This window comes from Psammomys obesus, unplaced genomic scaffold, assembly GCF_907164565.1.
Source record: "Psammomys obesus unplaced genomic scaffold, mPsaObe1.curated_primary_1811, whole genome shotgun sequence".
Classification (NCBI taxonomy): Eukaryota; Metazoa; Chordata; class Mammalia; order Rodentia; family Muridae; genus Psammomys; species Psammomys obesus.
Window position 1 is genome coordinate 899,490 of NW_026592586.1, and position 20,749 is coordinate 920,238.

General features: G+C 42.5%; 1 protein-coding gene and 1 pseudogene across 4 annotated transcripts in view; one reads left to right on the forward strand and one right to left on the reverse strand.

The window, feature by feature from the left end:
* LOC129682261 (cytidine monophosphate-N-acetylneuraminic acid hydroxylase) overlaps positions 1 to 20,749 on the forward strand; it is an 83,529-nt gene that overhangs the window by 20,277 nt on the left and 42,503 nt on the right. The window contains exons 1-4 of one of the 4 annotated variants that reach the window (XM_055614524.1): positions 10,145 to 10,187; positions 15,226 to 15,330; positions 15,545 to 15,748; positions 18,767 to 18,858. In XM_055614524.1, coding sequence (XP_055470499.1) covers positions 15,320 to 15,330; positions 15,545 to 15,748; positions 18,767 to 18,858 — 307 coding nt within the window. In that variant the 5' untranslated portion in view covers positions 10,145 to 10,187; positions 15,226 to 15,319. Of the gene's footprint in view, positions 1 to 10,144; positions 10,188 to 15,225; positions 15,331 to 15,544; positions 15,749 to 18,766; positions 18,859 to 20,749 lie in introns of those variants that run through there. The other 3 variants (XM_055614523.1, XM_055614526.1, XM_055614525.1) reach the window with 3 other exon arrangements.
* Positions 5,576 to 6,950, reverse strand: LOC129682251 (60S acidic ribosomal protein P1-like; annotated as a pseudogene).

The window sequence follows — 20,749 nt, forward strand, 5'->3', positions numbered from 1 at the left end:
TGACATAGTTAGAGGCCTGATGGGTCCTGGCATGGGAGGGACTGGCCAGGCATTTCCACTGGTTGTTCTTCTCTGCCCTGGTAGACCTGGAAATAAGGGTCTGGATCCTAGGCAGGAGACTCTCCAAATTCAAGGCCAGCCTGCTCCATACAGGGAGTTCCAGGAACAGCCAGTGACACCTAGAAAGATCCTGTCTCAGAAACAAAAACAAAAATAAAAAGGTATATAAAATATAAAAATACAAATAAAGTAGAAAATTTTATATATATATATATATACATACACACACACACATATATATATATACTTAAGTCGTGTGAATTAAAGGCATTTGGTCTGATTGTACACTTTAATTACTGAGTGCGGATTTATCTATAAGCTAATTTGGAACTATGTAAACAATATACAGTCATAAGCACACAGGCAGGTACGATACATGATACATATGTGTACACCTACATAAAAATAGACAAAGCCCTGAGATTTCATAGCTTCATTTAGAATCATCACTTGCTAATTTTCAGAAAGTTAGACTGGTGATCTGATGCTTCCTTCAGGGATCTAGGCAATCAATCTTTAATAACAAATTTATTCTTTAAAACGTACGACTTTTTGGAAATAATAATTATTTATATCTAAAATATCAGAGCTTAATGTAAATATCATTGAGAAGGCCTTAAACACCCAGTGTGGCAAAACAATCAAAAGGTAGAGCATGGCTTGCAGACTTCAGTAAGTCTATAGATGGAGGAATGGCCTTATAAACAAAACTTTCCTTTGCAGTTAGTTTTATTTTAATGAATTCGTTATTAATTAATTTGGAGACAAGATCTCACTATGTAGCATTGGCTGGCCTAGAACTTACAATAGAGACGAGGCTTCAACTCGTAGAGATCCTCTGGTCTTAGCCTCCTGGGTACTGGGGTTAAAGGTGCGTGCCACCAAGATATCTTGTGCAGTTAGTTTTTAAAATGGTCGATTAAAATGGTCAATTACATGCCAGCTCAGTGTCAGTGGCGTAGCTAAGTGCTCCTCAGCACCCCTGTGATCCTGCTGCTGTCTGTGTGGGTGGCAAGGAGCACGCGGGCATTGCCTGGCTGCCCCGGTGCCAGCCCCACCATGTTCGTTGTGGCCCTGGGCATTGAGCTCTGTCACCTTTGACTTCCCACATGCTGCACATCAGATGTGCTCTCTTGGCAGTATGAAACTCAGGGTAAACACGGACAGATGGCAGCAGGAAATGTTACTGCAACAGCGGGTGGGAAGCAGCGATTTAACACAATAGTCATTGGAAGACGGTTATGTAGCCTGCCTGTGGTTGGGACACAACTGAAAAAAGCAAGCTGAATTTAGTGGTTGGAGAGGGTGAACGCCACCAGGGAGGTAACTGTAGCCAATGAAGTGTTGGCAGGATACCTGTTGTGAAGTTGTCTGGCCGATCAAGACACCACGGGACCCTTCAGAACTCGGTGAACTCATTGCTGAAGGGAGCGCACAAGAAATGTGTGAAATCCATTGGGGAGTGGATATGCCACCCCGGAATAAACTAGATGAAGTAACTTGCTCCAGCATGCTTATCTTAAAATAGTGGTGCTAAATGATCTTTAGCAGTGTGTGTGTGTGTGTGTGTGTGTGTGTGTGTGTGTGTGTGTGTGACCTGCTCTCAATAGTACTGCAGGAAAAAATAAAAACTTCCTGATGGGGTGCAGGAAAATACTGTGCACTTCTTTTTGATAATGCCTTAGACTCGGTATGTTAGACTTAACAGGGGGGGATGATCAAGCAAAACGTTGACATAGTTAGAGGCCTGATGGGTCCTGGCATGGGAGGACTGGCTAGGCATTTCCACTGGTTGTTCTTCTGTGCCCTGGTTGACCTGGGAATAAGGGTCTGGAATAGACTATTTATGTGACAAATAACAGATTTTCCTCGTTCCCCCTCCTTTCTTTCTCCTTTCCTTCTTCCTCTCTCCTCCCTTCCTTCTGTCCAATCTTCCTTCTATACCTGACACAGCAGACGTACAACCAAGTCTTGTCTGTAGGAATGGTTCCAAAGCAAGAATCTGTAACTGTATTTTTAAACCTTATGTCAAAACTAGAGTTAAGTACTCACTAACTCTATTATTATCTAGAGTTAAATAACTCACGTATTGCTTGGTGGTAAAAATAGCTTAGTGGTTTCCGCATCTCTGTAACCTCACCCCCTATGAATAGGAGTGGTCTGAGGAAGAGACACTGAGCAAACTAGGATTACTGCCTGCAATAAATAAAGAGAGCAAAGAACTGTGGCTGAGAATAATGGACAGTCTAAATGGGTCATGTGGTAAAGAAAACACAACATTCTATAGATAGCTTAAGAGAAACTCAGAGAGAGACAATTGTCTTATCTCTCAGTATAGTTCTACTAGGATCCCAGAAGGGCAGACCTACATTGTGGACCATGTCCACTCTTGCTCTAGAAGCCCAACAAAATAAATGAGTGCATGCAAGCCTGAGTGTTCTCACTGTGGAGACATAGTCTTCCAGTGTAATTATAGAGGCAGCTTATTAACAACTGAATGGGATGCTAGTAGTGAGGCAATGTCTTTTGAAGTACATATCATTTTGCCATAAAATATCTGTGTACAAAAAATAATGAAGGAATGGCTGCTTTCATTATTTTTTCTTCTTTGAGTATTGCTACATATGTGTGTGATGGGAAGGGACACGTGTCACAGTGGGCTTGTGGAGGTCAGAGAACCACTCTGTGAAGTAGGTTCTCTCCCTCCAGGTTCTGTGGCTGGAACCTGGGTTTTCAGGGTTGTGCAGCACATGCTTTACCTGTCTGAGCCATTTCATTCCCTGCTGCTTTCTGTCTGCCTCCCTCCCTCTCTGCTTACCTACCTGTCTGCCCGCTTATCTGTCTGCCTGCCTTTCTGCCTGACTGCTACCTGCTTCCCTCTCTCCTCCCCTCCTTCTTTTCCTCCCTTCCTCCCCTTCCCATTCTCTTTCTCTCCTCTTACTTGGTCCCCAGGACAATGCAGACTTCTTCTCTTACAAGAGATTATCAAAAGAAAGTCATTTCACTGTCTTCTTTGGGTTGCCCACATCGCTTGGTATGTGCTGTTTTTCTATCAGTAAAGGTCTTTTTTGATCATCTTCTGGCTGAATTTCTTTCTGACTCTCAAATCTAATTCTTTCCTTTTTTTAAGTTATTTTATTTTTAACCATTTACTACAGAGTAATGGTACATATTTCTTTGCGTGTATGTAACATGATCAAGTTGGGCTAGTTATTTTATCCATCGATATTTATTATTTCTTTGTTTTGCATGCATTCGAACCTTCGAACTACTTCGAAGTATACATGCTGTTGTTAACAGTCATCCTCCTGTGTGGTAGAACCCTAGGCCACTTGTCTTCCATTTGACTAAAACATTGTGCCCATTACCCAACCTCTCTGTTACCCCCTTTCCTTAACACTTTCAGCCTCTGCCAGACACTCTTCTGTTCTATATTTCTATGATGCCAACATTCTTAGCTCTACACACAGGAGAGATCATGCAGCATCTGTGCTTCAGTGATAGCTCATTTCACTTAGCACAGTGCTCTCCAAACTCATCAGGCTAATGACAGAACTTCATTCTTTTTATAGAACTAATGTTCTACTGTGTGTATGTGCACCACATTCTCTTATTCTGCTCATCCATTAATGAATATTTGGGTTGATTTCACAACAGCAGCTAAAAGGTAACATCACAAAGTCTCTAGATAGTGTCAAGATGGGAAGGGCCTTGCTCTTCTGCAGGCCTATTAAAGCAGGAACCTAAGGAATTCAGTCAAGTATGGTCATTGAATAGTCATGACATTTTCTCCATTTGGAAATCCTTAAAACGAACTCCTACCATTTGCTCTGAATACTTTGTATACTTTAATCTGTTACTTTTTGTTTGTAATTAGTATTAAGTTTATTTTTGTGTGTCATTTGGGGTAGAGATGCAATTCATCTTTTGCTCCTGTCTATTTAGTTGTCCCAGTACCAGTGGCTGAAAGGACTATTCATCCTCATTGGAAACTTTTGTTGAAAATTAAGGGAACAATACTCATGTTTCTCCTTCTGAATGCTTATGTCTAGTCCATCCATGTATACTTGTACCTTCATCGCTGGCTTTGTAGTTTCATAGGTTTCGAAGTTGAGACATGATTCTTGCAGCAGAAAAACTGTCATTTTTCTCCAGATTATTGTTTAGACGACTTTGAGGTTAATTTGCCAGTTTCCTGGATTTGGATAAGAATCGCATTAAACCTATAGATAAATGTGGTGAGGAGAGCTGACTTCAAGTCTTTGATTCCATGAATATAGGGTATCTTACTTTCTTTACTTAAAGAAAGGTCTTTACTTTCTTTAAACACTGCATTATAATGGCCTCTTCATGAAATTTACATCTGTTTAAATGTTTTTTTTTTTTTAGATCTATTTTTATTTGTGTGTTTCTGTGTATATGCCACATGTATGTAGGTGCCCACAGAGGCCAGAAGAGGGTGTTGGATTCCCTAGAGCTGGAGTTGCAGGAGAATTGTAAACTGCTCAGCTGGGGTCCTGGCATCCAAACTCCAGTCCTTTGCAAGAGGAACAACTGCTTTTAAATGTTAACCCATCTTCCCCACCCTTTACTCTTTTTTCATCTTTTATGAATGTTAGATTTAGGAGGTTTGTTTTTGTTTTTGTTTTGTGACACTCAAGATTTTTTGCATATCAGGCCATGCTGTCTGCAAAGAGTTTTACAGTTCCTTTCTGATTTGGATACTTTAATTTTTTTCAGCCCAAGTTTTCTGACTAGAACTTCCACTAAAATGATGAACAGATTCGGGAAGAAAAGACATCATCAATTTTTTTTCTACTGTTGGGGGATAAAGCATTTCCTCTTTTGATATTAATGTTACAAATGGGCTGTTCATAGAATACTATAGTCAGGTTGTAGGAGCTTCTTTCCACTATGAGTTTGTAACACTTTTTTTAAGGATGAGAGAATTTTTTTCTTCAGTCTTTCTACAGCTTTTGTGCTTGTCACATGATTATCTTTTACAATATTAATATGTTATCTGAATTTAATTTTAAGAAATGGTTACATTTGATTTTGTGAGTGCATGAGTGTGGGCACATGTATGTCATGGCACACATGTAGAGGTCAGAGGACAACTTGTGGGAGTTGTTCTCTCCTTTTACCATGAGGGCGTCAGGGATCAGACTCAGATCCCTGGAAAGCACCTTTACGTACTGTGCAATTTTGCTAATCCACTAATTGATTTTCAGATGTTAAATAAAGCTTTTTTGGGGGTCGGGATAAATCTCATTCGGTCTGGAAGGGTGTGAGAAAGATTGCTATTAATACTTCTATAAATGTTTGCTAGAATTAATCAGTGAGGCCATCTGGGCTTGGGTTTCACTTCTAGAATGAAGTTTATTTTATTTTGTTCTGGATCTTGCATGCTGTAGACCTACACTTCACAGCTGAGCCATACACCCAGATATAGAACCATTTAGGTGTTGCTTTTATACATTCTTGGCTTTTTATTGAACATGTCAACCAAAGAGGTTTAGTCAAAAAGGTCAAATCCCATGTCATCATCATATTCCTCAGATTCTCCTTATCTTGCTTCGACTTTTTTCTTCTCTGCTGGGGCAACAGCCCCAGTGCAGAAGGCAGGACTGTCTGCTGGCAGGGCTTTAGTGCGCTGGAATGCCGGAAAGGAACAACCTGCTTCTCAATTGTAGATGAGGCTCCCGATGTTGAAGTTGGACAGGGCCTTTACAAAAGCCATAAATGGACTTATTAACTGACATATTAACTTATTCACTGATATAAGTTAACACAAACTGCTTTAATGAGGACATTGGTCCTATCTTCCGTGACTGCTCACCTCATTGTTCTACAGGGTGAGGGTGGAGTAGAGGCAGGAAAACTCAGAGACCTAGGCTCCTGCTGGTTCCCAGATGAGGAGAGGGCCTCATCACACTGTGGCTTTAACACTCACCAATGGGCAGAGATTCTTGGCTGCAGCTGAGGAAGAAGATTTAGTGTTATTAATTCTATCTGCTTACCTATAATGGCTTTATTTTGATTATTTTTTTTTTTTTGTTTTTGTTTTTTTTTTTGAGACAGGTATGGCAACTTACGTTACTCAAGGAATTTTACCCATTTGCCTACATAGAGATAGTGGTAATTTACCCTGTTTTATTTCTGATTTTTATAATCTTCCCAGATAATTTGTCAAATTCGTTTTTGGAACTATGGATTTGCTTGGCTTTCCTGCTGTTTTCTGTTCTACATTATTAACATCTACTCCGTTGAGTTCTTCCTTCTACCTACCTTAGATTTGGTCCATTCTGTTGTTGTTGTTATTGTTTTTATTTTGGTGTGTGTGTGTGTGTGTGTGTGTGTGTGTGTGTGTATTGTAGGCTGTCTTATCTGGTTTAGCAAATCTGCAAACAGGCTTTTTTTCCCCAACATAATATTTTTAATTTTTATTGACTCTTTGGGAAGTGCACCTCATATATCCCACTTCCCAGTCCTTCCTTGTCTGGCTCCCCCTCATGCCTTTCCTCCCTCCAAAACACATTAAAAAAAAAAACAAACCAAGTGTATGTGTTATCTATATGCTAACCAGAACATGGTCAAACACCCAGTGGCCTGCCCTTAAATAGAACTGAGTCCTTCCCCTCCCCTTCCTGCACCCCCGCCAGAAGCCATCAGTTTTTTGAGGTCTACGCTTCAGCATCCTTATCACAATTTCGAAGAGTTCTTTTCAATGGTTTCCTGTTCAGGCTGTTACTTGGGGAGGAGCGGTTATCACAGAAGCCTTCAATGTTCTTCTTTCCCAACTGTGTGCCTGCAGTCATTGAGACCACTGCCAAAAAGTACCTTCTTTGCTCTTTATAGTCAGTGGGAACACGGCTCATGTACTTCCGCATGGTTTCTGGTCACAGCCCTGACCACAAACACAGCCCTCAGCTTCAGGAGTACCACAGTGGCAGTTCAGGCCACTCACGTCAATATGGCCTCTGGCGGCAGCATCGCCTGAGGACATCAAAATGGCTTCAGGCTGCTGCACAGACCACGGACATCAGCATGGCCTTCCGTAGTGACACAGACACAGACGTGGCTGCAGAAGGATCACAGACCCAGACAGGGCATGGACCCTGTCATCATTGTGGCAAGCAGAAAATTTCATAGCGTCCTTTTATTATTTCTTTAATAGCCACGGGGTCTGTAGTGTTGTCTTTTTTAAAATTTCTGATATTAGTTCAAATGGTCCTTGGCTTAAGATTGGTCAGTTTATGATTTTTTTTCCCCTAGCTTTTGACGGTGCGGAAGAAGTATCCATTCTATAGAAACTGTACTTTAATTTTTTATATTTTCCTTGGCTAGCTGTATTCCGTATAATATTCTTAAACTGCTGTACAGTAGCTGCAGCTCCTGATCAGCCATATAATCACTAGGGCAAACAACTAATAGGCAGGAGTGCCTAATCTTTTGCACTGGAACACCGCCTTCTTAGTACAGTGTTTTGGGCTGTGTTCATAACTCTCTTGGGATACATATGGCCAACAGGTGGTAGCTGTGGCATGCCTGGATCGTTTACTAAACTGGGTATATTAAGTGCATCTGACTTATATTTTCAGCTCACAATTGGTTGATGGGGTTGTAAAGCCATCATGAATTGAAGACCACCTACGTTTTATCTATTTGTTTATAGATATGGGGTTATTATTTGGTTGTTCTGATGTTGAGGACTGAACCAAGGCCTCTTGCATTCCAGGCACACACTCTCCCACCAAGCCATATCTCCAGCCTAGGTGTACAGATTATATTACATATTGATTCCCCGCTTCCAAGTCCATGTAATCTTCTGATTTAAATCTACTTTTCTTTTTCTAGATTCCTAAGGCAAAAACTTGTATCTTACTTGGGGTTTCTATTGCTGTGATAAGATGCCATAACCAAAATCATCTTAGTGGGAGAAGGGTTTATTTCAGCTTACATTTTCAACCCCATCACTACTGGATAGAATTCATGGCAGGAATTCAAGCAGGACTGTGGGAAGCAAGAAAGCCTTGAATGAATATGTGAAGAGCAGATGAAGTCTGGAATGAAAGTATAATGTTGACATGGGTGTGTCTCAGACCCATGGGAAATTGGCAAAGCCTTCCTCCTGGGTCAGGGTCAAAGGAATGAGAGAGCCCATCTCCAGGCCAAGTGTGCATGTTGACAGTGTGTATAACTACTCAGTTTATCCAAACAGCTGACAAAGTCAGCAAAGACTAAGAGGCTAGACATATACCTTCAAATCAGTTACTGTTAAGCTGAGCAGACATTATGGATTTATAAATCTTATTTATTAAACATTTTTTTTAACTTATCTAAATTTTTTCAGAAGCAAAGACTTTAAGTGGTTAGACATACATCTCTAAGTCAGTTTCTGCTAATCTGACTAAAACTTTAAAATCTTAGGAATTTATACTTTATTTATCAAACATGTTGTTTTGTTCATCTAAAATTTGTACTCTCAGGATGAAAATCATATAAAAGACCATCCCAATCCAAAATATCTTGGAGACTTACTGTTGTCTCCTCAGTCTAAAAGGAGACACCACGATAAGGAAAGGGCTCGATAGGTCTAAGAAGTTTTATGGGTGCTGCCTGGGTTGGTTTATACCACACGGCCATCTTACTCAAGATGCTGGTGAAGTCACATGGCATGTGCTCTCTTTAGCCTTAGCAAAGATGGCTGCCAGCCACATAGTTGCTCCCATCCTCATGAAGTCATCCGTCAAGATGGAGACAAGCCACACGTTTGCTATCTAAAATATCTATTTTCCTAACCAGGACTGGAATCCACTTTACACAGACACGCTGCAGCAGATCTGTTTTCCTAAACAACAGTTGAGTCATAGACATAATACGCTACAGCAAATTAAGATTACCTATCTAGAGTCTTGTTTTTAAACCGTTAGCATTTGGTTACAAGTCTTAAGCTAGCTTTTGTTACAGATTTTATAGATTTTTTTTAACCATAGCCAATGAACTTACAAACTCTGAGATAAAGAGTTTATACTTAAAAGATTTTTTTTTTTTTTAGAGCAGAGAGCAAAGAAATAATAGAAAAAAAAAGCCTTTCAAGAGTGGGGGGGGGGAAGCTTAGAGATAAAAAAAAAATTTGAGAGTGTAGAACAGAGGAAGTTTAGATATAAGACATTTTCAGATCATTTGTTTGTGCAGTGGCAGATTTCTGCAAGAAACTGAAATCATCATGTTTTGGCCCTTGAGCTGTACTGAAGCCAAACCATTTGCAGAGAGCCACTTGATGAAATATCTGGGGAGGAAAAGAGATTAGATAAGGAGGGAAGTGTCACAAAATATGAACTCCACCCAAGGAAAAATTTCAATATTGTAGAGACTCATAAGGGCTTAAGGGAGCAGTGGGACTTAAACAGAAGGCTCCAGTGACCTGACAGGAGGGACAGAGACAGAGCAGGCAGCTCCTAGGTTCAGGTGAGGAAGCTCTACCAGGGAGCTGAGAACATTGGTGGGGGGAAAACATTGGGGAAAAAAAAGCTAAGCGTCCTGGTGACAAGAATTTCAATATGGGCCACTCCTAAGTGTAATGTGATTGAGAGACTTGTCAAAGAAAAATGTCCCAAATAATAAAGGAGGGGCACCCCCTTTCACGTGATGGTGGCCCAGTAGGCAAGAGGAACCTCCCAGCAAGCCAGTGAGGCTTTTAATAGGAGGCTCCAGGGAGCCAACAGAGGCAAAGCAGGCAGCTCTGGGGTAACACTTACCCCAGCAGACAGGAGAGAGCAGGTGGAGGGAGGGAGGGAGAGCCCTTCCATGCCATGGGTGCCCAGGAGGGCACGGCAGTCTCCAGGAGACACAGACTGAGGGATGCCCAGAGTCACAGTGAAGAAACGTACCGCGTGGAGGAAGAAAGTGTCTGAAGAGTCGGACTCTAGAATTTGGAGTCAATCTGGATGGCAGAAGCCAGCAGAGACAAAGGATCTGTACATACCTCTGGGGAGTCAAGTCAGCAGCATGGTTGGATTAGGAGCAGCCAGGCCCCTTGCAAAGGGGTCCAGCCACACACACACCCTCCCACACCTGCAAGTTTCAGCACTAGATGCATAAACTGAGGATGTGACAGTTTCAAGGTATGTTTGAAGGGAAGGTTTTTGGCTTTTGTTTTGTCTTGTTTTTCTGTTTTGTTTTGTTTTGTTTTGTTTTGTTTTGTTTTGTTTTTAAATTGTAGAGATGAGGAAGAGTACAGCCAGAGGTACCTGGAAGAATCCAGAGCAGAGAAAGAAAGCATTAGAGCGAACATGGCCATCAGCCTGGACCAGTCCGTGAGAGGAGAGGTGGCAGAGAATAAGAGAGAAAGACAAAGAGAGTGAAGGCAAAGGAGACTAAGAGATAGGAGTAAGGGAGAGGGGACCAAGAGAAAGCACAGCTGGAATAGTGAGGTTATAAGGGAATGAGAAGCTGGGGGAGGGATGCCGGTGAGTTGGAGGTAGTTAGGGTAGGAGGGATGGGTTAGGAGGGATGGGTAAGAAGAGCTGAGAAGGCCTACAGGTACCTGTGACACTAAGAGAGCCCGGAGGGCAGCATGCACTTTGGTTTGGTAGTAGGCACCACACAGAGCCTTTTGTTGCTTCTGAGCATGATAAGGAAACAGCTCTTTTGGTAGAGAGGAATGGGTGCCAGAATTTTGGGGAATTTCCTTTGGACCTTACAATAGGCAGCTAACCCTTTCTGGAAGGGAGTCATGGTCTCTGTTTAAGTAAATAACCCTCTACCTAAGCTCACAATATAGTGGGCCAAAAAAAAGGAAAAAAAAAAAAAAAAAAAGAGAAAGAAACCCAGAAGAGGGTCTTGGGAAATAGAAGGGGTTCTGGGGTTCTGTGAGAGGGATAATGAGTAAGAGAGGATAATGGAGGTGGGAACTGTGATCACAGAACATTATAAAACCATGAAAGAATAAATTTAAGAAGAAATCATGTATCGCAACATGAGCCCATAAATTGGCAATTCTTTTCCCTTCCATTTTGTTTTCAGAGTATAGCCCCTGGAGGACTTCTTGGTTTATGAAGTACCTTTACTAGGGCCTCCTGTTCTGCTGGGCACAGCTTTGCTGATATTCCTTTCCCTGTCTCTGCCTTGACCCTCAACCCTGAGCTCAGACACCGTGACTATCGACTTCAGGAACAGTGGTTTTCAACCTTCCTACTGCTATGAACCTATAATACAGTTCCTCAGGTTGTGGTGACCCCCAACCTTAAAATTATTTTTTTGTTGTTACTTCATAACTGGAATTCTGTTACTGCTATGAATCTTCATGTAAATGTCTGTGCTTTCTGATGGTTTTAGGCAACCCCCCGTGAGAGGGTCGTCCAACTCCCAAAAGGTGTTGTGGCTCGAGGGCTGAAAACTACTGCCATGGCTCCCATAACTGTGGCAGGATCAAAGGGTTAGCGAAGACTTACCGCAAGAACCTCCTTTTATCACTCTTGTGACGTCTACATTGCTATCAGTTTTTGAGGCAGTGTCTTACCCTGTAGTCCAGGCTGACCTTGAACTTTCTATGCATGCTGCTGGCTTTGAACTCCTGATTGCTTGAACTCCCAATTGCCGTGCTTTGGCCTCCCAAGTCCTGGGACTATATAGGTGTGTGCCACCATACCTAGCCTGCCCCTTAGACTAAATTCCAGAGCATTACTCAAGGTACCATGTCTGACTTCCTTCTGTGAGACAGAATCTCACTACGTAGATGAGGCAGGCCTTGAACTCATGATCTTCCTGCCTCAGCCTCCCCAATACTGAGATAACATATGTGAACCACCACATCTAACTGCAACAGACCTTGGAAGCAGTAAATCAATAACATTGCTGATATTAAAACAGGCACTTACTATGATTATTAGTCTGGTAAAATTCACCCTATTCATCTATACACAAAAATACTGGTAATGAGAAGAAGGAGGAGGAGGAGGAGGAGGAGGAGGAGGAGGAGGAGGAGGAGGAGGAGGAGGACCAAGCATTAACACAGCCAGTGCACACAGCCCTTTTGTTTGATTGTTTCTGAGATTCTGAGACAGGGTCTTGCTTTGTAGCCCTGGCTGGTCTCAAATGTGCAGCATCCCAAGCCTCCTGCCTCCTCACCTCATTCACTAACACCCTGATACACCGTGCTTCTTGTCCTTGACTAGGAAGGTTTTCATTTCTATCCTCACTCCATACATAGAAAAATGTGGGCTGGGCACTCAGGGCTCCTTGGTCATGTGATCCTTTGGGAGAAGACAGTTCAAAAGAGTTCCTGTCCCAAACAACTTTCAAGTCACATGGTGGTTCACAGGTGGAATGCTTGCCCGGCATTTCGGAGCACAAAGATTTGAGCCATAGCACCATGAAACAAATCAAACAAACAAGCAAAGCTGACCTCTGTGCTGCTGGAGGGCCAGGGGGGAATACTGGTGAGGCCGGGTCTCAGGAGACTGAGGCAGAGGGATGCAGAATGAGAGCATATCTTTAAGAAGTCAGGGCAGCCCAACATGGAGGTGCACACCTTGAATCCCAACACTTAGGAGGTAGAGGCAGGCAGCTCTCTGTGAGTTTGAGGCCAGCATGATCTACACAGCAAGGTGAAGGCCAGCCACAGCCACGAAGAGACTCTGTCTAAACACACACATATACACACAAAGAAAGAAAGAGAGAGACAGAGACAGAGACAGAGACAGACAGAGAGACAGGGAGAGGTGAGCAATTAGTATGGGGCAAGAGAAGTGCATCCTTTCAAAATCTCTGTGACAGACATCCCATAACAACATCCCAGGATGTTATAGGCCATCAAGATGCATTTCTCCGTATAATAGCCTTTATGTATTTCTGTTAATGGTTCTTTTTAAGTAAATATTTTTGAGACATGAATTCCTTTAGCCCAGGCAGCCCTTAATCTTGCTATATAGGCAAGGATGCCCTTGAACTTCCGACCTTTTTGTCTTTGGGTGTGTGCCACCATCCTCAGTTTATTTGGGTGCTAGGGAATCAAACCCAAGGTTTTCTTCATGCCAGGCAAACACTGTGCCAATTGAGTCATTTCCCCATCTCTTTAAAAGTCTATCTGTCTGTCTATCTATCTATCTGTCTACCTATTTTATGTGTATGGATGCTTTACCTGCACACATGTCTGGGTACCACCCGTGTGCCTATGCCTTGGCCCCTGAGCACCAGACCTAGGACTGGAGCTACAGGCAGTTATGAGGCATCGTGTGGGTAGCGGGAATTGAACCTGTGGTGCTCTGTAATGGCAGCTAGAGTTCTTAACTGCTGAGCCATCTCTCCAGCCCCTAATGGGCATTTTTAAAGAATATTGAACGATTTGAAAACATCAAAGCATTAAAGGCCTGTATTAAAAACTGTAACTTAACAATAATTTCATTTTCCTGATTTTAGGGGTAATTGAATATTTTTAAAAAATACTTAGGGTGAAACTAACTATTGAGAAACATACATAAAAGCATGTAGCTGTAGGTGTTGGTGCACATGGCAGAAATACCTATAAACCCAGCACTTGCGGGGTACAGACAGGAGATCAGATGTTCAAGGCTGTCATAGCCTACATAATGAGTTTGAGACCAGAACGGCCTCCATGAGACCCTATCTCTAGAACAAGCTTGTGCACCGGAACGCCGATGCCTTTTTTACCCTTTCGCGTTCATCTTCCATGCGTGTGGTTGCACTTGACCCCAGCACCTGCTCTCCTCACTAGGTGGCACAGCCAGCGCTCTAACGCAGAATGTGGGTCTTATGATCTGTTTGATCACGTAAAGCTCGGCATCTGAAAATGGTTTCTCTGTGCACCTGTAACCACGGCAGGCACGCCTGTGCTCCTTTTTAACTGAGTGTTAACTCTGCACACACTAAGAACAAGGTTTGGAATGGATCCCTTCTTACCACCTGCACTTACAACCTATCTCTGGAATAATGCCACGTCGGATGTGAACAGAATTGTTCCTCCTCAGCCAGCATCCCCCAAAGAAGAAAAAGTCTCCTCCATGTGTCTCAAAAAAACCTCTCAAACTGAATCGCCCTCATTTCTCCTTCCTGTGTGTCTCTCTATCCATCCTCCTAATGTCCTCGTATGCTCTATGGTTTTTCCCTGTGTTCACTCCCTGTCTCTTGACCCGTGGTTGACTTCATTTAATCCTGTTTACAATAAGCAGAAAGCTCTTGAACTAAAGAGCTTTAGTTTTAGGGCTGAGCCACACCACAATTAGAAACGGGTTTTTCCAGTAAATAACACAATCTCGGGGTTCAAAGTGTGATCCTGTACCCTGCAAGAGTGGGGCTCTGCTGCAGGACTTTTACCTGACCCAGAGCTGTGCCCTCCTCTGTTTAGAACTGGAAGCAGCTTGAGTCTTTCATTCTACCACTCAACTCCCCAGTTGTGTTAAACTTCTGGTCTAAGACATTTACAGATTGAAAAGAAAATCATGCCACATGCACTTGAGCTCATGTTTAAAGGCAACACGAGGGGAGGAAATAATTTGGGCCACTTTAAGTTTGGAGTAAAAGATACAAATAAGCCACACACACCCAGGGTTTTTTGCATCACAGATATGCAAAATGATGCATTTTGAAAAATCTCCCAGAGAACTTTGATGCTATGATTCAGACTTGCTGATAGAGAGAGCCTCTTCAGAAACTGAGTTGAAATAAAAGTTGGCTGATGTTCCAGTGCCTCATTGGCTGCTGAAGTTTTCTGTAAATCACTCAAACTTAGCTCCTGAGAGAGTTATGTTGTTAAATAGCTAACTGATGAAGACAGCACAGGAAAGGCAGTCAGCTAAGTGGTGGGAGGAAAGAAAAAAAAAAACTGAAGAAGGCAGGGCTTTGAAAGTAGAGAGCAGGCAGCCTATCTGGTGCTGGTTTGATATTCTGAGGGCTGAGGTTGCACAGAATAGTCAAGGATTGATCCTGGAGGCTTGGTCAAGCAAAGGCAAGTTCTAGCCTAACCTATAGGCTGATGGTGATCCTGAAGGACCTGAACTCCAATTGTGGCTGAGGGATGTCCACGTGTAAAAGGGAGGCCTGGGAAAGCTGAACCGATGACCCAGGCCTTTAAAAGAGGTGTGGCTGGGGAGAGGAAACCATATCAACGGAAATAGTGAATTTGGGTAAACATTTTCTCTCCAGGCAATCTAACGCCTTCCTCTTCTTCCTGGTGTGAGCAGAAGAGCCACATAAGTAGAAAGGACATCGGCTGCTGCATTGAAACAGGAGCTGGCAGATGATGGACAGGCAAGTGAGAGAGGGCTCAGTTCTGTTTGAAAGCAGCGTGCCTATCTGCACGGATTTAAAGGGTGGAGAAAGGGCACTGGCTATTGGGGGCCACTGAGCCTCAATTGTGGGAGATGCTCCAGACAAAAAGAGAAGTTTTGAGCTGTCACTTCAGAATTGTTATTCTTTCAAATCACCCAAAAATGTTTCTCTTGTAATGCTTGTCTTTTCCTAGCAGGAAACAGAGAGCTGAGACCCTGCTGTCCCTGTCACCTGCTGAAGCTGCCAACCTCAAGGAAGGAATCAATTTTTTTCGAAATAAGACTACTGGCAAAGAGTACATTTTATACAAGGAGAAGGACCACATAAAGGCATGCAAAAACCTCTGCAAGCACCAAGGAGGCCTGTTCATGAAAGACATCGAGGATTTAGATGGAAGGTACCACGGGTCCTTTGCCCTCTTCCCAGGGACCCTGTTTGCAGTTAGATTTGGCAGGAAATGTACTCACTTAGACATTTTAAGTGACCCAATCAGCAAATTGCTTCTAGTAAGTTCTCCTCTTGTTTTGTTGGGACAGTTTTCTAATTTCAAAATTATATTTTTCTCAGACTTCCCTTCTCTTCTCTCTTTCTAGGAACTCTAATTTAGTTTGACAATCCTAGCTACTGGAACCTAGCTTCTAGGGCATGTGAACATGTATGGCAATATCCTTTTTGCAGGGGTAGGAACACACAGATGTGGTATTGCATTGATTCTAAGTCTTCTAGAAGTTTTCCTTTCCCAGGACGTTCTCTCTCTCTCTCTCTCTCTCTCTCTCTCTCTCTCTCTCTCTCACACACACACACACACACACACACACACAGACAGAGTGCTTTCCAAACCTCGCTGGAAAGCAGATTTAATTTTTCTAAGGCTAGCCAGGCTTACTGAAGAGGCAGAGCCCCAGCTGTCCCCGCCTTAAACAGTGGTGATTGCTTATCTTTTTTTCTCACAGTGTATGCTTTTGCCTGCCTTCATTCCCACGGAGAACGTCTCTCCTCCCTCCGGGCTGCAGCAATGTTAAGACAGAGTTGTTTGACTCTGAGGAACTATCTGGCATATCTAAAGAGAATTCTTGGGCCTCTGCTTTGTCAGCACCAGTTGCCTTATGGATACTGAACCCTACCCTTGAGAGCCCTCTACAGCCTGTCCTGGTCTCCATGGGCTGAGTCCTTGGGCACTGGGCTTTTCCCTTTCTTTGCCTCATTGGTCTTACTCATCTGGCCACATGTGGATAGTTTGGTGACAGGGGGAGATGAGGAGTTGTCCAAGAATGCCCCACTATCACTGTGCAGAGGACAATTCCAAAATCTAGAATGTTCTCACATCTACCCACAGACTTGTTTGATTCCATGGACAGTTTCACAGTCCAGCCCTACATGCTAGTGGACTTTTCAGTGCCACTCTCTGTTGCACCTGTAGCCAGGAATTGCAGGTAACATTCTGTTTGGGTCGCTTATTGGTGTCTTCTGAGGGGACAGTGCAGGGATCTCTCTCCTTTCATCTCCGGTACATTTATATAGCGCTTGGGGTGGATAGAGATTTTTTTTTTCCTCCCTCTGATTATTTCTGAATTTCCTGTTTTCTATATGTAGCTAACCACTTAGCAGCTCAGTGGCTTCAGTGTGGCTCTCATCCCTGTGTGCCCACCACTCTCCTGTTCAGGAATGAATCATCTTGAACGAGCTCATGATCTTTCTCAGCCTCAGCCTGCTCACTTGTAAAAATGAGAATTTCGCCCACTTTGTCAGGTTTCTGAGACAAAGGTTTGCTGGTGAAGCATGAGGATCCATGTTCAAAGTCAGAGCATTTATGTAAAAAGCCAGGCACAGTGGTGTGAGCCTGCAATCCCACCCTCTCAGGAGGCAGAGGCAGGAGGATCCCCAGGGCTTCCTGGCCAGCCAGTCCAGCTGGACCAATGAGCGTCATGTTCAGTGGGAGAGCCTGTCTTTCAGAGTAAATGGAAGTAATGAAGTGATGAGTCATGAGTGGAAGTAATGAGTGACTGCAGGTGATGAACATATTACAAAAGGGGGATATGAAGCTAATTGTTCTCCTAGTTCTAATCCCGGCATGGATGTTTTAGTTTGGACAGTGGATAAATACATAAAATATGCTCCATACTGAAAGTGTAAAATTTCATGCAAAGCTTTATGTTCCATTCTGAATAGCAATCCTAACTATTTGTAAGTTTATTAGGTTGTGCAGACTTTGGGTCTAGATAATTTTGGTGCATAGTAAGGTCAAGGCTAGCCTGTTCTACGTGAGATCCTGTTTCAAAAAAGTTGAGGGGAGAAGGAAGGAAGGAAGGAAGGAAGGAAGGAAGGAAGGAAGGAAGGAAGAAAAATAGGAAGGAAGGAACAAAGGAAGGAAGGAAGGAAGGAAAAGAGAAAGGAAGGAAGAATGTTCAAACAAATAGCAAAAATTACACAGTGCCTCCTTTAAAGTCTCCCATCGGTTATAGTCTGAGTCTTATTCTGAAATGGAGTTAAATTAATAAATAGAAATGTAGAACACTCACCTAAATAGTTACATATAAAAAAGAATGAGTACATGTTGTGAATATTGTGGAAGATGTGCATTTGAAAATATACTCACTTTTTGCCGGCATGATGGTGCACATCTTAGAGCCCAGCACTCAGGACACAGAGGTGAGTTCAAGGCCAGCCTGGTCTACAGTGAGAGTTCTAGGACAGCCAGGGCTACACAGAGAAATCCTGTCCTGAAAAGAACCATCCTTCCCCCACCAAAAAAAAAAGGAAGAAAAAGATAAAATTATACTCACTTCATCTGAAATTCATATTTATCTGAGTGTATTATATCTGATACAGTAATCATATTCTTAAACCTTAAACTCTAGGGAAATAATTCCTTTGGGATATGAAACCAGTTGAGTACTAGAGGTGAGGGTTGAGGGGGGGATAAGTCACACACACATATGACCGCATTCTCTCTGAACGTCGCTTTGCTGTTATGAGAAAGTCACTCCCGTGAAGTTTGTGGACAAGGGCTGTCTTCAGGAGCAGGGGTCTCCAGCAGCAGCTTGCTTATCTGTGCACAGCCGTTGCTTTACCAGTGGCCCTTCTTCCCACAAAGCCCGTGTGCGATCATGTCAGACTGACTCCATGCGCCCTGGCCAGGAGGAGTTACTTACCCTGAAGATCATTCTGTTGTCTCTAACACACATCCCTGTGTGACACAGGCCTGATCTTCACATTTAAAGACATTGCTAGATGATGAGCCAACCTCTCCCTGGCTCCCAGTGTCATCTGTTCATAGGTTTTCTTTCACATGGTTTGCGTCCTGTCAATTGCTTTGACTTCCGTGCCATGAGCTGCCATCACACTTCATCGACGTTAACGCTCTTTTCACTGGGCCGTACAGCTGACTCTCATTTTCCTCCCCTCCTTGCACCAGGTCCGTTAAATGCACAAAGCACAACTGGAAGCTAGACGTGAGCACCATGAAATACATCAACCCTCCAGGGAGCTTCTGTCAGGACGAGCTAGGTAAACACTCACCATGCTTTCCGCCCCAGCGGGGAGAGGAGTGAAGGGGAACTTGGGAAATGTTGTCCTGATGGCATCCACTGTCGGTCCAAGTTCTGGATCTCTTCTGATTTTAAACATGATCAATTGTTTGAGACAAGTTTTTTTTTTCCTTATGGTTATCGATCGTTTGCATTTCATCTTTGGAGAATGCTTGCTCCTCTCACCAGCTCATTTGTAGACTGGGTACTTGATTTATCATTGTCTACCCTTTTTAGTTCTTTGTATAGTCTAGATATTACTCCTCTGCCAGATGTAAAGTGAGCAAATATATTTACCTAGTCTCTGGGCTCTCTTCACCTAATGGCTTCATTTGCGATTCCTAGGGCTTCCTAGCTGATCTAGCCTAATTAATGAGGTCCAGACTCAGTGAGAGGTTCCCCAAATATAAGGTGGAGTGTGATTAAAGAAGATACCTTCCGTTCTCATCTGGTCTGTATGTGTGCACGTGTAACACACACACACACACACACACACACAGTAAGGCAAAGTAAAAGTAAGATAAACCACTATAAGGCTTCGCATAAGGCAAGAGTGGCTGGTCTGCGGTGAAGAACTTATTTAGGTGAGCAAACTGAATGTAAACAATCAGCCCAGCCCTTCCCAATAATCTGTGTGTATAGACCACACAGGAAGTTCACGGCCCCACAGGCATAGTAACAGTGGTGAACATTAATTTGCTGCTCATCATAGGTGTTCTTTTTATAGGTTTTTATAGGTTTCTGGGTGATTGGCTCTTTTTTTTATGTGCGTAAATATGTACATACAGGTGTCTGAGTCAAAAATCACTATCAGGGGTCTTTCTCAATTTCTTTTTCATTTATTTTTCTCCTTTTGAAATTTATTCTCCAATAAGCCTTATTGCTTTTTTTTTTTTTTTTTTTTAAAAAAAAAAAAAGCTTGCAAATAAATAAAAAACATGACACACCAAAATCAGTTCTTAGTGTAGTCTGGATATTACTCCTCTGCCAGATGTAAAGTAAGCAAACATATTTATTCACCTAGTCTCTGGCTCTCTTCACCAAATTGCTTCATTTGCTGTGCAGCAGCTTACTAATGTCATTGAAGTTCTATTTTTCAGTTGTAGGTGCTATTTCCTGACAAACTGGAGTCCTATTCAGACACTTCTTACCTATGCCTATCTGTATTTTGGAACTGTTTCCCCTCGTATTTTCACTGCTTCAGATTCTGTGATTAGGTATTTGCTCCATTTGGGTTAATTTTTGTTAGGGTAAGGAATAGTTTCATTCTTGAACATATGGGTATACAGTTTTACCAGCACCATTTGCTGGAGAGGTTTTCTTTCCTCTAATATATGTTTTTGGCATCTTTGCCAAAACAAACAAACAAAAACAAAAACCTCTAACTAAGCGGGTTTATTTGAGTTCTTCACTCTGACCCAATGATCTGTGTGTTTGTTTTTGTGCCATCTTACTGTGGCTTTGTGGAAAATTTGTACTACCTTTGTTAAATTCATTCATAAATAGTTTATTCTTTTTGGTCATCTTATAAATGTCATTTTAAGATTGCTATAGTTCCTTGTTAGATATATTAGATGTTTTATATTTAGGATCATGCTCTCCGTGTATACAGATAGCTTAACTTTTTTCTAATTTGTGTGTCTCTTATTTCATTTTCTTGTATAGTTGCTTTATCTAGAACTTCCAGGCAGAAGTGGCATGAGAAGAGCTTCCTTGTTCTGTTTCTCCCCTCACAGTGGAAGCAGCTGTGTGTTCTCAGCTGTTTTGTTTTGTTTTAGGTTGAGGACCCACTTTGCTATTCTTCGTTTTCTAACACTGTCTTCTAGCTCATTAAAGGATGCTGTAGTTTGCCAAATATCTTTTCTATATCC